Source organism: Leguminivora glycinivorella, chromosome 21 (genome assembly GCF_023078275.1).
Source record: "Leguminivora glycinivorella isolate SPB_JAAS2020 chromosome 21, LegGlyc_1.1, whole genome shotgun sequence".
NCBI lineage: Eukaryota > Metazoa > Arthropoda > Insecta > Lepidoptera > Tortricidae > Leguminivora > Leguminivora glycinivorella.
Genome location: NC_062991.1, coordinates 1,485,136 through 1,506,516, shown reverse-complemented (window position 1 = coordinate 1,506,516; position 21,381 = coordinate 1,485,136). Strand labels below are relative to the sequence as shown.

General features: G+C 44.2%; 1 protein-coding gene across 4 annotated transcripts in view; it reads right to left on the bottom strand.

Annotated features, from left to right (window-relative positions):
- The window catches only part of LOC125237591 (protein-methionine sulfoxide oxidase mical3b), a 90,172-nt gene that overhangs the window by 8,591 nt on the left and 60,200 nt on the right, over positions 1–21,381 (bottom strand). For all 4 annotated transcript variants that reach the window (XM_048144730.1, XM_048144728.1, XM_048144729.1 and 1 more), the window contains 7 exons: positions 20,207–20,264; positions 19,555–19,710; positions 18,707–18,813; positions 17,951–18,106; positions 16,566–16,728; positions 5,451–5,623; positions 3,754–3,890 (listed from right to left, as the gene is read on the bottom strand). In XM_048144730.1, coding sequence (XP_048000687.1) covers positions 3,754–3,890; positions 5,451–5,623; positions 16,566–16,728; positions 17,951–18,106; positions 18,707–18,813; positions 19,555–19,710; positions 20,207–20,264 — 950 coding nt within the window. The remainder of the gene's footprint in view (positions 1–3,753; positions 3,891–5,450; positions 5,624–16,565; positions 16,729–17,950; positions 18,107–18,706; positions 18,814–19,554; positions 19,711–20,206; positions 20,265–21,381) is intronic.

Sequence of the window (21,381 nt, the reverse complement as noted above, 5' to 3'; positions counted from 1 at the left end):
GCAATTTTGTAGTGGCACTCCCCTCCCTAAAGACACCATGGTGGGGATGGAAGTAATTTGGAGTACCATAATCGGCGACACGAGTCATGTGACCCATACTTTCGTATTCTCGCATGAAGTCACAGTATAAACGTTTATATTCCGGCAAACGCTCTAATTTACGTTCTAAGGATAAAAACCGATTTTTCGCTAACGTATAAGAATCGCCCAACGTATCAGCTGATTCTCTTAGCGGCATTCGGACGGAGAACCGACCATCCTCTTCACGTTTAGTCGTATTGATAAAAAGTTCCTCACATTTCTGCTCGTCAGATGTAAGAACATTATCTGCCTGAGGAATATCCTCAATCTCCCAAAACCGTTTAAGTTGAGAGTCAATCGATTGAATAAAATAACAATGGACTTGATTATTAATGCGCAAGTTCCGTGTATTAATCGGACCAGATACCAACCAACCGAATTTCGAATTTATTAAGTACGGCCCTGTCGGTAATCGAATCCTTTCACCGTCTAAAAGATCCCAAAATATTTCAGAACCGATAAGTATATCGATCTCTGAAGGCACGTTAAAATCGGGATCGGCTAACTGAACATTGTCAGGAACACGTATAATATCTAAATCGATATAAGTCGAGGGCAAACTGGCTGTTACGCGCTTCAAGACAAAACACGATAAAGACATGGAATAATCCGAATTTTTAGACCTAATAGTTACGTCACATAACTGATTTGTCTGTGTAACTATTTCACCAACACCGGTGAGTTGAACAGTGGACTGTATAGGTTTAACGTTTAATTTATTACGTAACGCTTCAGTTATAAAGCAATGTTCGCTTCCATTGTCTAAAAACGCACGACACGTATGGAACTGATTGTTCGCATCGGCTACTTCTATTAACGCAGTAGTAAGTAGGCGCTGGGGAACGAACCGACTACTTTCCGCGCTGTCTACGCACTCAGCTGTAGGCGCGCGGTCAGCTGATACACAATAGCTATGAGAAGATGTACTCGGCACTGATAACGGCGCGCTGTGTGCAGGCGCACTCGACGGCCTCACGCACACATCGTCATTGCCAGTGCTATCGATATGCAATAAACTATTATGTTTTTGTTGACATTGTTTGCACGGACCGAATATACATTCATTTAAGGAATGTCCATCGCGTAAACAATTTTTACATAAGGTTTTATTTTGAATTAAATTTAACCTATCTTGGACAGATAAATTTAAAAACTTAGCACACGTATAAAGTGCATGATTTTCGTTACACATCGCGCAGTTTCGGAAACGTTTATTATTGAACGGCTTTGATTTATTAGTATTAACAGTAGCAGAGACACAACTAACTATTTGTGTAGGTTTATTGGACGTGTAATTAGGCTTAGTACTAACCGCGGTCGGTGCCTTAGAATGAACTCGAAAGTTTATCATTTCTAACGTATCCGCCCGGTTTCTGAGAAACGATAAGAGATCTTCCAGCTTAAGTTTCTTAGACTCATTATTGATCGACTTATCCGAGATAGACCCTATGTGAGATTCCCACTTACGCTCCGTGGTCGTATCGAGTTTTGACACTATTAAATGAATAATTAACGTATCCCACGAATCGGTAGGTTCATCTAACGTTTTTAAAGCGCGTAAATTACGTAACACGGTGTCTATAAGTTTACGTATCTGAGTCGAAGATTCTTGTTTTAAGGCTGAAATATTAAACAACGATTTAATATGATTGTGTACTAAAAGCCTAGGGTTATGAAAGCGAATCTCAAGCAATTCCCATGCTTGAATGTAGTTGGCCGCCGTGAATTCTAACGCACTAATTACTTGTAACGCACTACCACTTAACGACGATCGAAGGTAATGAAACTTTTGAATCGCGTCGAGATCAGAGTGTTTATGGATCATTGTTTCATAGGAATGTTTAAATTCGAGCCAACGATCATACGAACCGTCGAATGAGGGCAATTTGATTTCGGGTAGTTTAAATTTTGAAAATTGCTTGTTCACGGCATGGTCACAACTTGAAATAGCAACGTTACTTGGCTCCACACTATCGATTAAACAATTAGCGCTAGCCATAGTGCTAAAATATAACTCCTCGAGAGTTTCTACGTATTCAGAATTGGCAGGCACTTCTGATTCTGGGGAGCAAAGTTCAATTTGGCTTTCAACGTCATTAAAATGTTTAAAAGTCTCTGTAGCTGCTTGCATACGTAATTTTAATTCTGCGATTTGTACTTTAGAAGGAGTCAACGATAAAATAGAATCAACGAACTTTTTAAATTGCGTAAGTCGACCTTTCAAATTACCCCTTTGTCTGCGGAGGTCTGAAATTGTGGCCTGACTTTTTCTAGGAGACCCTGACCCAGAAGGAATAGTCAATTTAGCACTAGCTTCATCCCCCTCACCCATTTCGAAAGATTAAGAGAAACTGGAAGTACTCACGTGAACAAATTCCAAACGGGCGCGGTAGATCACAAATCGCAGCTGCGTGACTTGCGTAACGAGCGGCACTGGAATGCACAAAAAACTCGGTTTTAACACAGTTCGATTAGGAAAGGAATAGACGGGATTGGTAGACCTGACCGTTCACTGCTGCAGACGCTGATGAGGTGCTGGTGTCGTCTCGCCAGGGTATTTCGTCTTCCCGACGAGCAGACTTCTCTCGCAGTATCCGGGCTCGCAGGATCAATTTATGTGCAGGATTCGGTGGTCTCCAGGGTCCATTCAATGAAGACGTTTATTTTATAATTTTAAATATACGTTTATTACGTAAAATGACTCGATATAAATTTAAATATTAAATGCAACGAGTAAGGTGTTAATCGTGCCGTATAGAGATGCGAATGGACGCCACAGGATGAGCGCGGAGAGGGGCTGCGCGGGAGTTGCAGTCGTAGCGCCGCTAGATGTCGCTACGTGATGCGTGAACACGTTGTATTTCGTTCGAAGGTGAAGTTTATGTTCAAAAACAATGAAAAAAACGGTAAATTCAGATGTCTCACCGTGTATTTTAGCCTCCAGGGTGCTCCATTTGTGTTTATGATGGGACGATTCAATCGTAAGTACTTCAGTGCACTTGTTTAACAACAATTTAACTTCTTAAACAATGTTTTGGAAATAATTATTATAATAATTCGCAAGAGCTCTTGTTTACAGTGCCAAGTGCCAGGATATTGTATATGTCCATGATGCTTGCCTCTCGGGTCTCTCGGGTTCGGACCGCAGAAGTACTGTCTAACTTGCTCATCGAGTTCAGAGTCAGCCCGACTTGCCTCTCGGGTTAAGGGTTATCTCTCGGGTTTGACCCCAGAAGCATTAAGTACTATCTAACATGCCTCTCGAGTTCAGAGTAGAGCTGACTTGCCTCTCGGATTGCGACCACGGATGCACTAAATACTGTCTAACTTGCTTCTCGGGTCAAAGTTGTCTCTCGGGTTTGAACCACAGAATATCTCGGGTTAAGTTTATAACTTCAAACCTCTTGGCAGTCTCGAGCTGTGATTCCCCATCATCGCGCTCTAAAACGACCTCTCCCACTTGCCGCTGGGGTTCGGACTCCGACCAATGTTCGAAGCGGTCACAGTAGCCCTCTTGCCTCTCGGGTTCAAAGTGCAACTGACTTGGCTCTCGGGTTACGAGTTATATCTCGGGTTCGGATCGCAGAAGCTCTAAGCACTCCCTAAGAGTCGCTCGGGTTAAGAGTCAGCCTGACTTTCCTCTAGGGTTAAGTGTGTAATTAACATTCTTACCTCTTGGCGGTCTCGAGCTGTGATTCTCCATCGTCATCTCGCTCTATAACGACCTCTCCCACTTGCCGCTGGGGTTCGGACTCCGACCAGTGTTCAAAACGGTCACGGAAGCTCTTAGTACGGGCTAGTTGTTGGGCCTGAAACAAGACCAAATTGTACTATCTATTTATATTATACTAGCTTTTGCCCGCGGCTTCGCTCGCGTTAGAAAGAGACAAAATGTAGCCTATGTCACTCTCCATTCCTTCGACTATCTCCACTTAAAAAATCACGACAATTCGTCGCTCCGTTTTGTCGTGAAGGACGGACAAACAAACAGACACACACACTTTCCCATTAATAATATTAGTATGGATTTATTTGTATAGAAAAGTATGTAACGTACGTAGTGTAAGTAGTAATGACACATCGCGTAAAGACGGGTACATGGATACTTAAAAATACGATCCTTACCTAATAAGTAACATCAGAGAAACTTTGCATGTACGATTGAATTAGCCGTTTGCTTATAAATATTTGTTAAGACAGGAGGTTAGAAAATAAAAACGCTAGTGGCCTAGCGGTAAGAGCGTGGAAGACGTGGTAGTTTCAATCCGGAGGTCGCGGGTTCGAACCCCGGCACGTACCAATGAGTTTTTCGGAACTTATGGCCATTTGATATTTGCCAGTCGCTTTTAGGTGAAGGAAAACATCGCGAGGAAACCTGACTAAACCCAACTAGTTACCGTTTCGGTTGGAAAACTAGTACCTAAGCCAATGCCCTAGCAATTTATACACTGACATTTGTTTTTTAGTGTGTGTATATGACATTGTTTTTATTTTTAATGATTTTATTTGTGGTGACGGGTTAAGAATTTCACCACCCCCTTTCTTCCCGTGGGTGTCGTAGAAGTCGACTGTGGGATATGGGTTAAATTGTGGCGTAGACGAGAGGCTGGCAACCTGTCACTGCAATGTCAGTTTCGTTTTCGTTTTCTTTCAACCCTTTATTTGCCAAGAGTGGCACTGAAACTTGAGTAGTTTCATATGCTCTGCCTACCCCTTCATGGGATTCAGGCGTGATTGTATGTTTATTTGTATGTTTTGTTTTAATTAAGTATAATTTTATGTTGACGATCATTTAGTGAAAGCCTTTATTTTATAATTGTGTAAAATACTGTTCTTTTTCTTAAAGAAATAAATAAATCTATCTAAATCTTGGGATTAATTGTCAAAGCAGACCCTAGGTGTCAATAAGTCGTCGCGAAAGCCAGGATAACGCAAGGAGGATGAGGAGATCAGAAAATGGTGAGACTAACCCCCTTATTCATAAACTTTCACTAAACCGACGACCGGTCTGGCTCAGTCGGTAGTGACCCTGCCTGCTGAGCCGCGGTCCTGGGTTCGAATCCCGGTAAGGGCATTTATTTGTGTGATGAGCACAGATATTTGTTCCTGAGTCATGGATGTATCCTATGTATATAAGTATGCATTTATCTATTTAAGTTATGTATATCGTCGCTTAGCACTCATAGTACAAGCTTTGCTTAGTTTGGGGCTAAGTTGATCTGTGTAAGGTGTCCCCAATATTTATTTATTTATTTTATTTAGTTATCAAGCCGATAAAGTTCGTTTGTCCTTTTCTATCACACCAATACGTCGGAAAAGGACAAACGAACTTTATCGGCTTGATAACTTTAGAGCACGTTTATGAATACCTGTTTGAGCGCCTCGTCGCTCGCTCTCGTCTCGTGGTAGAGCCTCTGCCTTTCGGCCTCGCTGTCCTCCTCGTCGGAATAATCCTCGTCAGTGTATTCTTCCTCGGAGCTGTGGCCCTGGTGGGTCTCCTCGCCGGGGGGAAGGGGGGTGAAGCACTTGAGGGGTTTGGGACCTGTTGAGAATTACGAACATTAATATATCGTGAAATCACATACATACCTATATTCGAAGAAAACATCCATGAGTTAGAAACAAATAGCTACCTTACCGGGATTCGAACCCAGCACCATCGACTTAGCAAGGATCACTACCGACTAGGAAGGTGGTCGGGTGTTAGGTCAGAGTAAAGAGGATCGAGTATTATAGAGAGTTACTGTCGAAGTAAAATGTGTAATCACAGTGCATAGACTGCCATCTCTTGACACAGGCTTAAAATTTTCGAACCTCAGTTTTGACAATTTGGCCCATATTCTTAGCTTGATATGTTTTAAAATGTCAAATATTAATATTAGTGCCATCTATCTGAGCGTCCCCCAAAGGTGTAACACCATTTAGAAGTTATTTGTCCGCACTTCTATATTATAAGAGGTGATATATTGGTGTGGAATAATAAGCACTTTATAATTAACTCCGTATATTAAAATAACCAGTTAACGTTACAATGGTCGGAGTGAGACTGGCGTCTCGTTCTCACATTGAAAGGATATTGCTTTTGGCTAGTCAGCTCATATCGCGGTGCGCACGTACTTGAATATGAGCTGACATAGCTATACTGTTCCTACATTACTTCCCCCTTAGGGAAGAAAAAAAAAAAATTACATAAAAAATTACATACAATTGAATAGTATCTGATATTTGTTACACCCTGTATGTTTCGTATGTTGTGGCTATTCAGCTATCGGACAGGTGCGCGTTTCGCTGACATAGCGTGACGCGCAGCTGTGCGATATGAGTACAATGTTACACAATGGAGGTTGTATTATATGATTACGTTACACAACTATAATTAGATATTAGAACTAAGTTTATTACAAAAATGTTTGATTTTTTTTTTTTTTTTTTTACAAACATGTTCATTTATATACTGAATACACTTGATCATTTTGATAGCACTGAATTATTTGTTTTATTTATAACACTTCACTTAGTAAATCACAGGTTGTTGTTTCGGTTGGGGTTGGGCTGGTTCCCTGTGCACTACGACTGCTGTTGGCTGAACTCTAGCTACTGCTTTTAGTAACCAACTTCTTATACATTGTCTGCATTTGGACTGTATGAAATACAAGAGAAACAGTGCCAATATTACTGAGATAATTATGAGGATTATTCCAAAATAATTCAATTTCGTGTCTACTTGTCCAGTAACACTATGGACTTCAGCAATTGCAATACTGTTATGTGAACCATCCTCTTTGCTCTGTGCATAGCCCATTTTAATTATATTCAAAATTTACTTTTATTACACGATAAATATATGACACACGTTGTGTGTTGTTAGTACCAATATTTTACGACAATTGCTTATAGTTGACACAAATACATATTTATAAGACAATATATTAGTAACACATACATTGCAAAATTCATTTAAATTAGTACAAAAATAATTCTGTGATCAAAGTTCATACTTTCACAATACAATCTCTTCAGCATTTTATGCTGTTATACATAACGTAAACACTTACGACATCATGACTAACGCTACCCAGCCAGTACTGTAACCGCTATGCTTTGCTATAAAACAACATCACATCATTGCCTTACTATGATAAATAAGACGGATAATGTCTGTTTTGACCGTTCGTATGTAATATAAGTCCCGTTACTGACGTAAAGTTCAACTTAAAACTTAAAGTATCTGATTTCCTAACTAGGGTGCGGAACATCATGTTGCAGAGTCCGACTTGAAGCTGATTATACCGGTGTAATGAGTTTGAACGTAGTCTTCCCTCTCGAGAGATAAACTACCGATGCTACTTTTCGGAAAACAGGAAAAAACTTCCTGCTCCCGGGGTCCAGGCTCCATCCAGGAGATGCTAAATTAAACACAGTAGCGGACCCGAATGTCACGTTCTCTTATTCATCGATTAAAAACCTTACGGGTTTATTTATAACCCTACCACTTTTAGTGGTCCGCGGTTTCGAGTTAGCTTCGCTTTCGCTCTGCGTTGTAGTGGAGTCGCTTACCTTACGTAGGTTCACGCTATCGTTGACGTCATCATTCCAAACGTGAGCTGGCTTCAACCTATCAATTGAAATGCGAGCTTGCCTATTTTGAAATTGGATGAGAAATACTTTATCGTCTCTTTCTAAAACTTTAAATGGTCCCATATACGGTGGTTGTAAAGATTTCCTCACGGTATCGTCTCGTACGAAAACATATTCACAAGTTTGCAACTCTTTGTGAACAAATAGAGTACGGTTATTGCGAGAACCAATAGTTATCGGTTTGTATTGAGCTATTGTATCGCGAATGTTGTCAACTAAACTACAAGGATCGCTAGGTTCGTTTGACTGTGTGCTGAAAAAGTCTCCGGGCAACCGTAGTGCCCGTCCGAACATCATTTCTGCGGCGCTTACGCCGTTATCGCTACGTCCTGCGGCACGCAGGCCAAGCATCACAGTAGACAATTCGTTTTCCCAAGAGCCGTTGTCCATTCTAGCCATAAGGGCTGCTTTAAGGGTGCGATGGAATCTTTCCACCTTAGCATTGCTCTGGGGATGGAACGGTGTGGTCCTAATTCTATCTATGCCTAACAGTTTCATAAGCTCGCGGAACAAGTTACTTTCAAACTGGCGTCCTTGGTCTGTCGTAAGTCTGGTCGGACAACCGTAACGTGCGATCCAACCGTCGAATATAGTTTTGGCTACAACCTCTGCTGTCATATCCTGTATGGGAAATGCTTCCGGCCAACATGTACGCCTATCTATTATTGTAACTAGGTAACGGTTTCCATGTGGAGATGTCGGAAGGGGTCCGACTAGGTCTACATGGATATGTGTCATACGGTCGGCATCTTCAAACGTTCCTAATTTAGACATCGTGTGACGATTAATTTTTGATTTCTGACAAGCGATGCAACATCTTGCCCAATTAACTACGTCTTTGTTCATGCTAGGCCAAAAGAATTTCTTTGTAACTAGCTTACGAGTAACACGCGTTCCAGGATGACTTAAGTTGTGCACACTTTCGAATGCTGTACGTCTAAACTTTTGTGGTAAATACGGTCTTGCTTCTTCTAAAGAAATTTCACAATAGACAGATTTACTACATGTAGGTATCGCTATTAGTTTTAATTTTATATTGCTATTTCCGTCGTGCTGATCCGATTGCGTCATGTTTTTTAACCATTCATCTTTTGCTTGCTCGTCGGCGAGTTCTGCGTAGTCAAGTGATGTGGGGCAAACAATGGTCTCTATGCGAGAGAGTGTGTCAGCAACAACGTTCTCTTTCCCACTTATGTGCCGGATGTCAGTGCTGAATTCGCTAATGAACAATAGTTGCCTTGTTCGTCTTGGTGTTTCGTTATTATTCTTGCCTATATTTTCGAATGCTCTACATAAGGGTTTATGGTCCGTGTAAATTATCAGCGGCCTACCTTCGAATGATTTACGAAAATGTTTCAGTGACATGTAAATAGCTGATAGTTCGAGATCATATGCAGAATAACTTTTTTGAGCTTTAGTCAATTTTTTTGAAAAGAAACCTAAGGGTTCCCATTTCCCGTCAACCAATTGATTCAAAGCTGATCCTACTGACGTAGTTGACGCGTCAGACATTAAGGCTAAGACTGCGTCGGACCGAGGGTGGGACAACGTAACGGCTTTTTTAAGGCCCATTTTACATTGCTCGAACGCCTCTTCGGTCTCGCTCGTCCAAATTATAGGGGTCTTGTCTCGCTTTTTCGCGTTAACTAAATATCGGTCGAGTTTAGCCTGCATGTTCGCTGCTCCAGGGACGTGAGAGCGATAAAAGTTTAGCATTCCTAAAAATCTACGTAATTGTTCTACGTTCTGTGGTTTTGGGTAGTCGACTATGGCTTGCACTTTCTCCTCTAACGGCCTAATGCCCGTGGTAGTTACCTCATGTCCTAGGAACTCCAGCTTCGATTGTCCAAAGCTACACTTGGCTAAATTGATCGTTATGCCGTACTTGTCGAAACGCTCGAAAACCAGTCTAAGATGGTCCCTATGCTGCGCCTCATTATCGCTCGCGATAAGAACATCATCTAAGTAATTGAACAAGAAGTCGAGACCTTCCAGAACTGAACTGTTCATGAAACGCTGAAACGTTTGAGCAGCACACCGAAGCCCAAATGACATTACTGGAAATTCAAATAACCCAAAAGGGGTAATTATGGCGGTTTTTTCAACATCCTGTTTAGCTACTGGAATGCAATGATACGCCCTATTTATGTCTAACTTGGAAAATATCTTTTTACCTGCCAATATGAACGTAAAATCATGTAATCTCGGTATTGGGTATCTATCAGGCTTAGTTTGTGCATTTAAGGCACGATAATCACCGCAAGGGCGAATTTCGCCGTTCTTTTTTGTTACAACCGTTAAAGGACTGGCCCATTGACTTTTGCTAGGCCTACAAATGCCTAATTCCTGCATACGACGAAATTCCTCCTTAACTTTTTTATACCTGTCAGGTGGTAATGGTCTAGCCCGCGCGAATGTTGGTGCACCCGTCGTTTCGATATGGTGTACCACATTGTGTGGGTGTTTCCTTGTATGTCGGTGGCTTTGTTATGCTAGGAAACTGCAATAACAAATCATGATACGGGTGGTTACCATTGACAGTATTAATAGTTGGTTGGTTGCTACGTACGGTCGGTGCGGTTATATTAAGAAAAGTCACCAGATCATGCAATTTGCGATCAGTTAAATTTACTACTAACTTGTGATGACTCAAAAATCGGCTCCCAGTATTGGCTGTTTAACGTCGGCTATAACAAATTCCCATTTGTACGGTCTACGTAACCTTAAATCTAACGTTAAAACTTTAACACCGTATGTTTTGATTTCTGAGCCATTTGCTGCAAACAGTTTTAGATCAGAGCACTCACCCGCACGTTGTTTGTTCTGCACTGGTAATAAGGAAATGTCAGCACCTGTGTCCACTAAAAATGCAGTCCAGTGTTTAAGTCTGTTACGCATAAACGACGGCTTGGTTTGATAGTACAGATCTCCGTCCTAGTCGCACTCTGTACTATCTCCGCTAGTTTTCCTGTTGGTTGAGTACCCATGCGCAGGGTTGGCGACATTTGGTGGCGGCAGGACCGAATCGGAAATGGTAGTAACAAAGCCAATCTGGTCTCCTCTCGGCTTGGTTCCGGTGGCGTGACGTACTCCTTGGTCTGGACGCTGAACGACCTCCGCGTCCTCTCCTTCCGTAACTGCGACCTCTTGGCCTTGCCCGTTCCAAGTCCATCATTCTGACGCTTAACTTGGCAATCTCAGCGAGTATCACTGCTGTATCTGCGGTTCCTGAGGTGTTCGCTGCGGCTCTGTGCGCCTGACTCTGTGGTACTGCCGCTGCTGCCACGTTAGGGATTCTTGTGGCTTCCGATACGTCATCGGCGATGTTGGCCAATGTGTCAAGATCGCTCTCCCTGGATGCTACCAAAACTGCGCGCACTGCCGTAGGTAGGTGATTCTGCCACATTATTCTCAGTGTGGCATCGGGGAAGCTGTCCTTAGCCAGGTTGCGCATCTTGGCCAATAGCTGGGACGGTTTTTGATCGCCCAGGTCCATTTCCCCGAGGACCTTCTCTACTTGCCTGTTTTTGGAATCTTCCAACATCTTCAAGAGCTTCGCCTTAAGCTCCTGATATCGGTTGGTGGCGGGCGGGTTTGTTAGAAAATCCGCCAGCCGCAGTATTACGTCCTTTGGCAGCTTCGACACCACCATGTCGAATTTGGCGTCGTCCCCTATCCGCTGTGGTGTTAATACTGCTTCCGTCCGGATGAACCAAACTCTGGGCTGGTCCACCCAGAAATCTGGTATCCGGCTCGACACTGAAATGGCTACCACATCGGTCGTTTCTGCTGCTGGTACATTGTCCGCGCCCGGTTGAGTCTCACTGCCCGAAGTTAATTTATTGGGATCCGGACTCATTTTTAATCACTTTAACTGTTTTTATTATTCACTGATCGTCCACTGATTCACGTCGGGAGGTCACCACTTTAGAAGTTATTTGTCCGCACTTCTATATTATAAGAGGTGATATATTGGTGTGGAATAATAAGCACTTTATAATTAACTCCGTATATTAAAATAACCAGTTAACGTTACAATGGTCGGAGTGAGACTGGCGTCTCGTTCTCACATTGAAAGGATATTGCTTTTGGCTAGTCAGCTCATATCGCGGTGCGCACGTACTTGAATATGAGCTGACATAGCTATACTGTTCCTACAACCATTTAGGCCACCGTACTACCTTTTTCTGTATTGTACTGGGGTACGTTTTTTTTAACCCTTAAATGCATGACCCTGACAAAGATTCATTCAAATTTGAATTTTGACATGCTGTTAATAGGGTCAAAAATGCATGATGCATACATACATCACTATGCATTTAAGGGTTAAACTTTATCTGTCTATAAGTACGGAGTTATATATCGTCACTACTTTTAAAAAATCTCGTATCTCATACTTCTCCTCAAAGTTAAAACGCAGTAAGTCTATATGCTTTCCATACATATTTACTACAATTTTCTTTTCATTGACAGACGAAGATACAAGTTTTTTAAAAGTAGTGACGATATATGTCTTTGGTCAGAGCGAGAGCTTTAGTACACCTTTTTTATTAATGGAAGGTTTGGTCGTCAAGACTTGCCCTATTGGTTCAGTCAAGTGTAAAAATATGGGTGCGTACAACTTATCAAAAATATGTCCCATAGCACTTTATGTCGGCGGAATAAGGTCTCGGTACATATTTTTGAGCGGATAAAATCGATACGTATTTTTGCACTTGACTGTTCAAACTTATTCTGTTCTTTTAGCATTTGTCAGCTAGATACTAGATCAAATAGTACAAAAGTAGTGCGAAAAGGGTTTTCTTCAGAAACGTTCGTATTTGTCACGCTAGTTCAGTCAATGTCAGTACATCTTGTACTGAGACTGACTGAAGTAGCATGACACGTTCGTACGTTTCCGTAACAATACGAAGGCAAATCTTTTCGCACTACATCTGTACACCTACTATAAATAAAATAAATAAATAAATAAATAAATATTATAGGACATTCTTACATAGATTGACTGAGGCCCACGGTAAGCTCAAGAAGGCTTGTGTTGTGGGTACTCAGACAACGATATATATAATATATAAATACTTACATACATAGAAAACATCCATTACTCAGGAACAAATATCTGTGCCCAACACACAAATAAATGCCCTTACCGGGATTCGAACCCGGGACCGCGGCGTAGCAGGCAGGGTCACTACCGACTGCGCCAGACCGGTCGTCAACTAAACTCGTCGTCGTCGTCGTAAATTATATTTTTTAATTGTTGGGGTTGGTTACAATCCAGTCACAAGGAGACTTACCCTTAGACTCAAATTGGTGATGTTCTTCTAGTCATGTAGCAGTATATTTCAGAAGACCAGGACTTGTGACTCCGAACCGAATGAGTGGTGGTCAGAGCAGGGTTCGAAAATATCCGATATTTATAATAAATATCAAAATGTAACATTGTTAAAAATATAGTTTTTTTTTTGTGTTTGTTACTGTTTTTCTACTAAATATTATGTTTTTTAGTAGATTTTTCCTCGTCTAAAGTAGTATTGGTAAATAATGCAACAAAATAATAATCTGCCTTCGATAAAAATGGATATATATCAAAGTTAATATATATCCGATATTTTTAGAACCATTTTTGTATTGCAATATTTATAAAAAAAAGATATAAATCAGATATTTATATCCATGGATATATATCGTCGAACCCTGGGTCAGAGGGAAAGCAATACTGCTCCCCGGCGTTCCTGTAGTCCTAGCACATGATTACACGTCTTCTTCTAACTGTATTACAATACAATACAATACTCTTTATTGCACACCTTGATAAAATACAACAATACAAAACAAGGAAGCAACACGAACAAAGGTAAACAACAGGCGGTCTTATCGCTAAAGAGCCATTTCTTCCAGACAACCTTAAGGTAGCGGAAATTGATAAATTTACATAATGTCAGTAGGTGTCAGCAAATTTGAAGAAATGAACTTGTCGCACAATATAGACAAAAAAAATTGTATTAATGACATAAGGACGGGTAGTCTATCTCGAGGCGACATACTCTCGCGGCAATCATGTGCTAGGCCTACTGGATAGTTCGGAAGCGGGGAAGACGTACCCCGGGGTTCGTCCCGGCGCTCCTCCATCTGGCGGAAGACGTCGATCATGCGCGAGGCGGTGAGTCTCGTGGCCGCGACCGCCGTTTCTGTCCCTCCCGGAGACAGAGCACCTACCCCTCGGTTCCTCCTGGCGCTGTTCCTCCAGCAATCAGAAGACTCTTGATGAAATCAAAAGCTGAGCCAGACCCTTTTATAATTCAGAAGATGAGGACCTCTGAGACTGTGAGTAGAGCGAGAGCGATAGCTCTATCTCTGTCGTTCTTGGATAGTTTGGAAGTCAAGAAGACCTACCTCGAGGTTCAGGCCGACGCTTCTTCTCTAGTTGCCATCCAGTGACAAGGAGACTTACCGACTGTTGATGCTGTTCTTCTAAGGCTCAGTTAGGGCCTTTTTAGTATAGGTACTTCAAAAGACCAGGACTCGTGACTCCGAACCAAACGAGTAGTGGTCAGAGGGCGAGCAATACTACTCTCGGTCATTATTCTCTGTCAGTCGAGAAGACTTACTCTGCCAGCCTGGACTCGCGCTGTTTTTCCAGCTTCTGGAAGACGTCGGTGATAACAGAACCCGTGTCAGACAATCTTAGAAGACCAGGACTTGTGGCCGATTGATTGAGTTATGATCAGAGCGAGAGCTACTGCTACTATGTCTGACAGAGCACGTACCCCTGGGTTCCCCCCGGCGCTGCTCCTCCTCCATCTGGCGGAAGACGTCGATCATGCGCGAGGCGGTGTGCCTCCCGGCCGCCAGCCCCGTGTCGGGCTCGCTCCTCACTACTGCTACTATGTCTGACAGAGCACGTACCCCTGGGTTCCCCCGGCGCTGCTCCTCCTCCATCTGGCGGAAGACGTCGATCATGCGCGAGGCGGTGTGCCTCCCGGCCGCCAGCCCCGTGTCGGGCTCGCTCCTCACTACTGCTACTATGTCTGACAGAGCACGTACCCCTGGGTTCCCCCGGCGCTGCTCCTCCTCCATCTGGCGGAAGACGTCGATCATGCGCGAGGCGGTGTGCCTCCCGGCCGCCAGCCCCGTGTCGGGCTCGCTCCTCACTACTGCTACTATGTCTGACAGAGCACGTACCCCTGGGTTCCCCCGGCGCTGCTCCTCCTCCATCTGGCGGAAGACGTCGATCATGCGCGAGGCGGTGTGCCTCCCGGCCGCCAGCCCCGTGTCGGGCTCGCTCCTCACTACTGCTACTATGTCTGACAGAGCACGTACCCCTGGGTTCCCCCCGGCGCTGCTCCTCCTCCATCTGGCGGAAGACGTCGATCATGCGCGAGGCGGTGTGCCTCCCGGCCGCCAGCCCCGTGTCGGGCTCGCTCCTCACTACTGCTACTATGTCTGACAGAGCACGTACCCCTGGGTTCCCCCGGCGCTGCTCCTCCTCCATCTGGCGGAAGACGTCGATCATGCGCGAGGCGGTGTGCCTCCCGGCCGCCAGCCCCGTGTCGGGCTCGCTCCTCACTACTGCTACTATGTCTGACAGAGCACGTACCCCTGGGTTCCCCCGGCGCTGCTCCTCCTCCATCTGGCGGAAGACGTCGATCATGCGCGAGGCGGTGTGCCTCCCGGCCGCCAGCCCCGTGTCGGGCTCGCTCCTCACTACTGCTACTATGTCTGACAGAGCACGTACCCCTGGGTTCCCCCGGCGCTGCTCCTCCTCCATCTGGCGGAAGACGTCGATCATGCGCGAGGCGGTGTGCCTCCCGGCCGCCAGCCCCGTGTCGGGCTCGCTCCTCACTACTGCTACTATGTCTGACAGAGCACGTACCCCTGGGTTCCCCCGGCGCTGCTCCTCCTCCATCTGGCGGAAGACGTCGATCATGCGCGAGGCGGTGTGCCTCCCGGCCGCCAGCCCCGTGTCGGGCTCGCTCCTCACTACTGCTACTATGTCTGACAGAGCACGTACCCCTGGGTTCCCCCGGCGCTGCTCCTCCTCCATCTGGCGGAAGACGTCGATCATGCGCGAGGCGGTGTGCCTCCCGGCCGCCAGCCCCGTGTCGGGCTCGCTCCTCACTACTGCTACTATGTCTGACAGAGCACGTACCCCTGGGTTCCCCCCGGCGCTGCTCCTCCTCCATCTGGCGGAAGACGTCGATCATGCGCGAGGCGGTGTGCCTCCCGGCCGCCAGCCCCGTGTCGGGCTCGCTCCTCACTACTGCTACTATGTCTGACAGAGCACGTACCCCTGGGTTCCCCCCGGCGCTGCTCCTCCTCCATCTGGCGGAAGACGTCGATCATGCGCGAGGCGGTGTGCCTCCCGGCCGCCAGCCCCGTGTCGGGCTCGCTCCTCACTACTGCTACTATGTCTGACAGAGCACGTACCCCTGGGTTCCCCCCGGCGCTGCTCCTCCTCCATCTGGCGGAAGACGTCGATCATGCGCGAGGCGGTGTGCCTCCCGGCCGCCAGCCCCGTGTCGGGCTCGCTCCTCACTACTGCTACTATGTCTGACAGAGCACGTACCCCTGGGTTCCCCCCGGCGCTGCTCCTCCTCCATCTGGCGGAAGACGTCGATCATGCGCGAGGCGGTGTGCCTCCCGGCCGCCAGCCCCGTGTCGGGCTCGCTCCTCACTACTGCTACTATGTCTGACAGAGCACGTACCCCTGGGTTCCCCCGGCGCTGCTCCTCCTCCATCTGGCGGAAGACGTCGATCATGCGCGAGGCGGTGTGCCTCCCGGCCGCCAGCCCCGTGTCGGGCTCGCTCCTCACTACTGCTACTATGTCTGACAGAGCACGTACCCCTGGGTTCCCCCCGGCGCTGCTCCTCCTCCATCTGGCGGAAGACGTCGATCATGCGCGAGGCGGTGTGCCTCCCGGCCGCCAGCCCCGTGTCGGGCGCGGCGGGCGAGCTCCGCACGACGGACGGCTCGTGGTACACTTCAGGGGACGGGGATTTGGCGCGCTGGAACAACATTACAACGATTCAGAAGCTGAAATAGTTTTTTTTATAAATGGGCTTACTCTTGGCCACAGACTAGCCGAAGGCGAAAAAGTGGCCTACGATGGAGTGAGTTCGCCCAGAAGATGGCCGTTCACCCTCGATTTGAAAGGCTAGCTTATATACATATAGGGTTATATACTAGAAATAAAAAGTGATCAAGCCCAGCGGTAGCTGAGGCGTTTGTCGCTATAGAAAGGGACAACCGAACTTTATCGGCTTGATAACTTTAGTGAAAGTCTATGAATAAGGGGTTAAAACTATATGTATATATTTTTCAGGTTCTTTAGGGGCGGCGGAATATTATTCCATATGTTTGTTGATGCATATATAAAATCACCACGGAACGCTGATGAAGCATGTCGGGGCCTCATGAGGATTTCACGCTGTTGACAGTAGGTATTACCTGTATTTTTTTTAAATCCAAATTTCAGCTTTTTTTACAAACCCTTGTGATATTTACCTTAATATACGAATATTATTCCATATATTTGCTGCTGCATATTATTATTATTTATTTATTTATTAACATAAATGTATACAGCTTATACAAGTACAGTGTCCCACAAAACAGTTTCCACGGTTTGACTGTGGGATTGTGCAGTCTCTACTCTCTTATAATATAAAATAATCTATAGCATTAAATACTTGGGTATGATAAACTATTTCTACACACAGTTTATGAGCAGAGTTCAGTTTATAGCTAAAACTACTCCAGGATCCCGACGAAGTCTGTATCGCACACTGCCGGCTTTTTATTACAAATTTTAGATTTTTCTTGTATTTGTATAATATTTATATACCCGAGTCTGCCTAGGCGGCGTCATGCGGAACTCCTTGTGCGTCTACTCCGGCTTGTAGCTCTCGAAGAATTTGGAACTGTCCGTGATGTCCGCCGTCTGAATGTGGACCTCTTCCACTTTGTATAAATATACTTTACTTTTTCTATCTCTAAGGAAGGTGGCGGAATATTATTCCATGTTTGTTGCTGCATATCTAAAAGCACCACGGAATACTGACGAAGCGTGTCACGAGGCGTTCACGCGCCCCGTTGTACCTGTATCTTCTTACCCAAATTCCATTTTTTTCCATATATTTGTACATTCCTTAGAGGCGGCGGAATATTGTTCCATATAATTGTTGCCGCATATCTAAAAGCACCACCTATAATATTTAGTTTATATACCTGTGTCTGCCTAGGCGGCGTCATGCGGAACTCCTTGCGCGTCTGCTCGGGCTTGTAGGTCTCGAAGAACTTGAAGCGGTCCGTGATGTCGGCCGTCTGGATGTGGACCTCTTCCACTTTGTCGGCCGCACGGACCACGTCTTTGGGTATGAAGGGCTGAAACATGAGGGTTTGTTTAACTTTTTGTTTTTGATGGGGACTACCTCATACATTGTGTCGTCGCCTAAATTGAATATTGTTTTTTTTTCTCGTCTGTTTTTAATCTGTTTTTACTATTTATGTGCTATACCTATTGTTTTTATTTTTTAGTTTCACAGTGCCTTGGTTTTACTGTTATGTTGTGTAACCTATTTGAATAATAAATAAATAAATTGTTTATAGGTACTAAAAAGTACCTCCTTATTTTTTAGATTACAATATTTTACGAGAGAATCTATTTTAAACTAGCTTTTTCCCGCGGCTTCGCCCGCATAGTAAAAGAAAAGTACCTAAGTCTTATATTGAAGTATCCACTATACAAATTGTTGAGGGTGACTAAATAAAAAGTATAAACACCCTCATATTAAGAGAACAATACAATAAGCTCTTCACAGCTCACATCTTAGTTTACAGTGACTGCACAAGAGACACAAAAACAACTAAACAGAGGTAAACAACACGCGGCCTTGTCGCTTAAGAGCGATCTTTTCCAGACAACATTTGACAGTTTGGAGTATTTCGACAGATTGTTGTTTTTAAAAATATAAAGACACTTACAATTTCCTTCCTCTTGGGCACCTCCTGTGGGGGCGGAGAAGTTGGCGTCATGTTCTTGGCGTTTGCGTCTAGCTCCAAGAAGATAGAGCGAGATTTCTTGCCGATGCCTGTAAAAAAAAGTATGTACATATAAAAAAAAGAAGGTGATTAAATTGAATCACACTCAGGCAATGCCACGCTGTATGCAAGAGAATTTACAAAGTAAGTAATATTCTTTTCCCCTCACTAGCTCGGAAACACGTGTTTTGTCCTTTAAAACTAGTGGGTAAAAACGCATTTTATCCCCCAGTGGATAAAGTAATGTGACCTTGAATAGAGGCAAATTTTCTGCTTTAAAATTGATAAAAGTGGGTTAATCTAGTGATGAAGATGTTTTACCACCTGTGGAACTACTGGAAGCAGTGATAAACGCGTTGCGTTGTACTTTCCTCGCTTATAGTGAGGGGAAAAGTTTTATGTTACACATGAGTACAAATGTATTTTACTTCTCGTGTGTTGAAAAACTCGCAATAGAATCCTGTCTATTCTCGAACCAACACTTCGTTCGTGGCTTCTTACGTTTGGATTACTGGTACACCTGTGATGATCGTCGCAGAGGGCGAGCCATACATATCCTTCAGCCTGAGGGGCTCTGTGAAGGTTTCCAAGCTAACTCAGGGTTGTGCCTTGCTCGGGCTCAGCACACCGACTGCTGGCCGGTCGGTTATATGGGCGCGCGGCGCCGGCGGGCCGCGGTGGTGTGTGTAGCCGGAGTAGTCTGCTCGTCGCGCGTCGCGCTACACCGCTCCGGATGCTGTCCGTTGTGACGATGTAGGGTCGTCACACACCTAGAATTATGCAAAACTTACCTTCGTTAAACAGAGCCTGATCTTCAATCTCCCTGTTCTTAGGCGGCTGGTTTTCGTCGTTGAAGACCTCTCCGTTTTCGAAGCGCTGTTTGATCAGTCGAGCCTTCTCCGCGTCCAATTCTAGCTCGCGAGCGATCTTCTCCGCTGATGTTACTCCTAGAAATAGTATTATTTATATTTTAACAATATTTTTATTTGCCGCGAAGGAGACGGCGGCACGATCTTGACGTCTTTCGAAACGATTGGCCAAACATTGCCTTAAACCGAGACGCGTGGAAGAAAGAGAGGGAGGCCTTTGCCCAGCAGTGGGACACAACAGGCTAACAAATAATAAATAATATTTTTATTTGTTGAATAAGGAAAATCAGGCGGAAAAGAACGTTATATTATAATTATTATATAATTGTTCGGGAGTGTCCAAAATGCTGGCACGCTGGCAGTGTTTCCCCTCTGGATAGCAATGCTGAATTATTTACCAGCCCTCTGGTCACCCGTAGTATCTATAAGGCGTTTTGTTAATTAACTCCTTATAATAGAATTGGTACGTACTAGATTCCCACGGCACCAAGGTTTAAAATTTTGTAACAAAATAGCAAATCAAATTCTAAAATAAATGATATATTATCATTAATACACAAACTGGGGAAATTACCTTGTTCACTCTGCATAACGGACTGTTCGTACATTTCTTTGATCTTAGCTTGCTTGCCCTGTAACAAAAAAAAATAAAACAAATATAAATATATTTAAACAAACCTTCCTAATTACTTAGATTTAACAATCACTCAGAGAGTCAGTTGAGAATTGAGTGTAATATAGAGAAAACGAAAGGACCTAGGACACAGCCCTGAGGTACACCATACTCATTACTGCTTCTAAATATAATCTATGCCAAAAATAAGCCTCCTGTCGCTGAGATATAGTTTTTTCCTTTATTTTATACCCAACACTAGCCGTAAACATTGTACACACAGCATTTCTACATAAGTATTACTTGACAAATCCAGTCAAAAGTTTCCGCTAAGTCAGAAGCGAAACATTAAAAAAATTACAGACACTGCTTGACAATCTTGTTTCTTACAAACCATTAACTTTAAATAAACATTAAATAAAATATTTTCTATGAAAATAATTTAATTTGTTCTTAGAGAACCATTAACTTATTCTATATTTTTCTAATTCTATTGTAACATATTCCATTCTGGAGCTGTCAAATACTTATTTCTGTAAATACTTATACAGCACTTGATTTTGAAGCGCGCAAAGCCTGACCTCCTTTACGCTTCGGGTTAGTATTGACTTCAGCCCTCTATAGAGGTGGTTCATACTATTTCACGTCAACCATTCCGGCTGTGTCCCTGATACAGCCTATTTTTTTAACCCCGACTCAAAAACGACGGGGTGTTATAAGTTTGACGTGTCTGTCGGTTTGTCTGTCTGTGGCATCATAGCTCCCGAACGGATGAACCGATTTCGATTTAGTTTTTTTTGTTTGAAAGCTGATTTAGTCGGGATTGTTCTTAGCCATGTTTCATAAAAATCGGTCCACCGTGTCGCGGTCGGGGTTTTTTTCAAAATTTTAATTTTGTGGTTAGGTTACTATAGCCTACCATAAACAGCCTGCTCCGTATGTTCTGTATCTCCTGTTTCCTCTCGCGGGTTCGCTCGGAAGAATTGTGTTGGCCCGTCTCGAATTTGCCGACTATTTCGCTCCTCACTAGTGCCATCTCTGTCTACTACACTACTCTCACCATAAACAGCCTGCTCCGTATGTTCTGTATCTCCTGTTTCCTCTCGCGGGTTCGCTCGGAAGAATTGTGTTGTCCC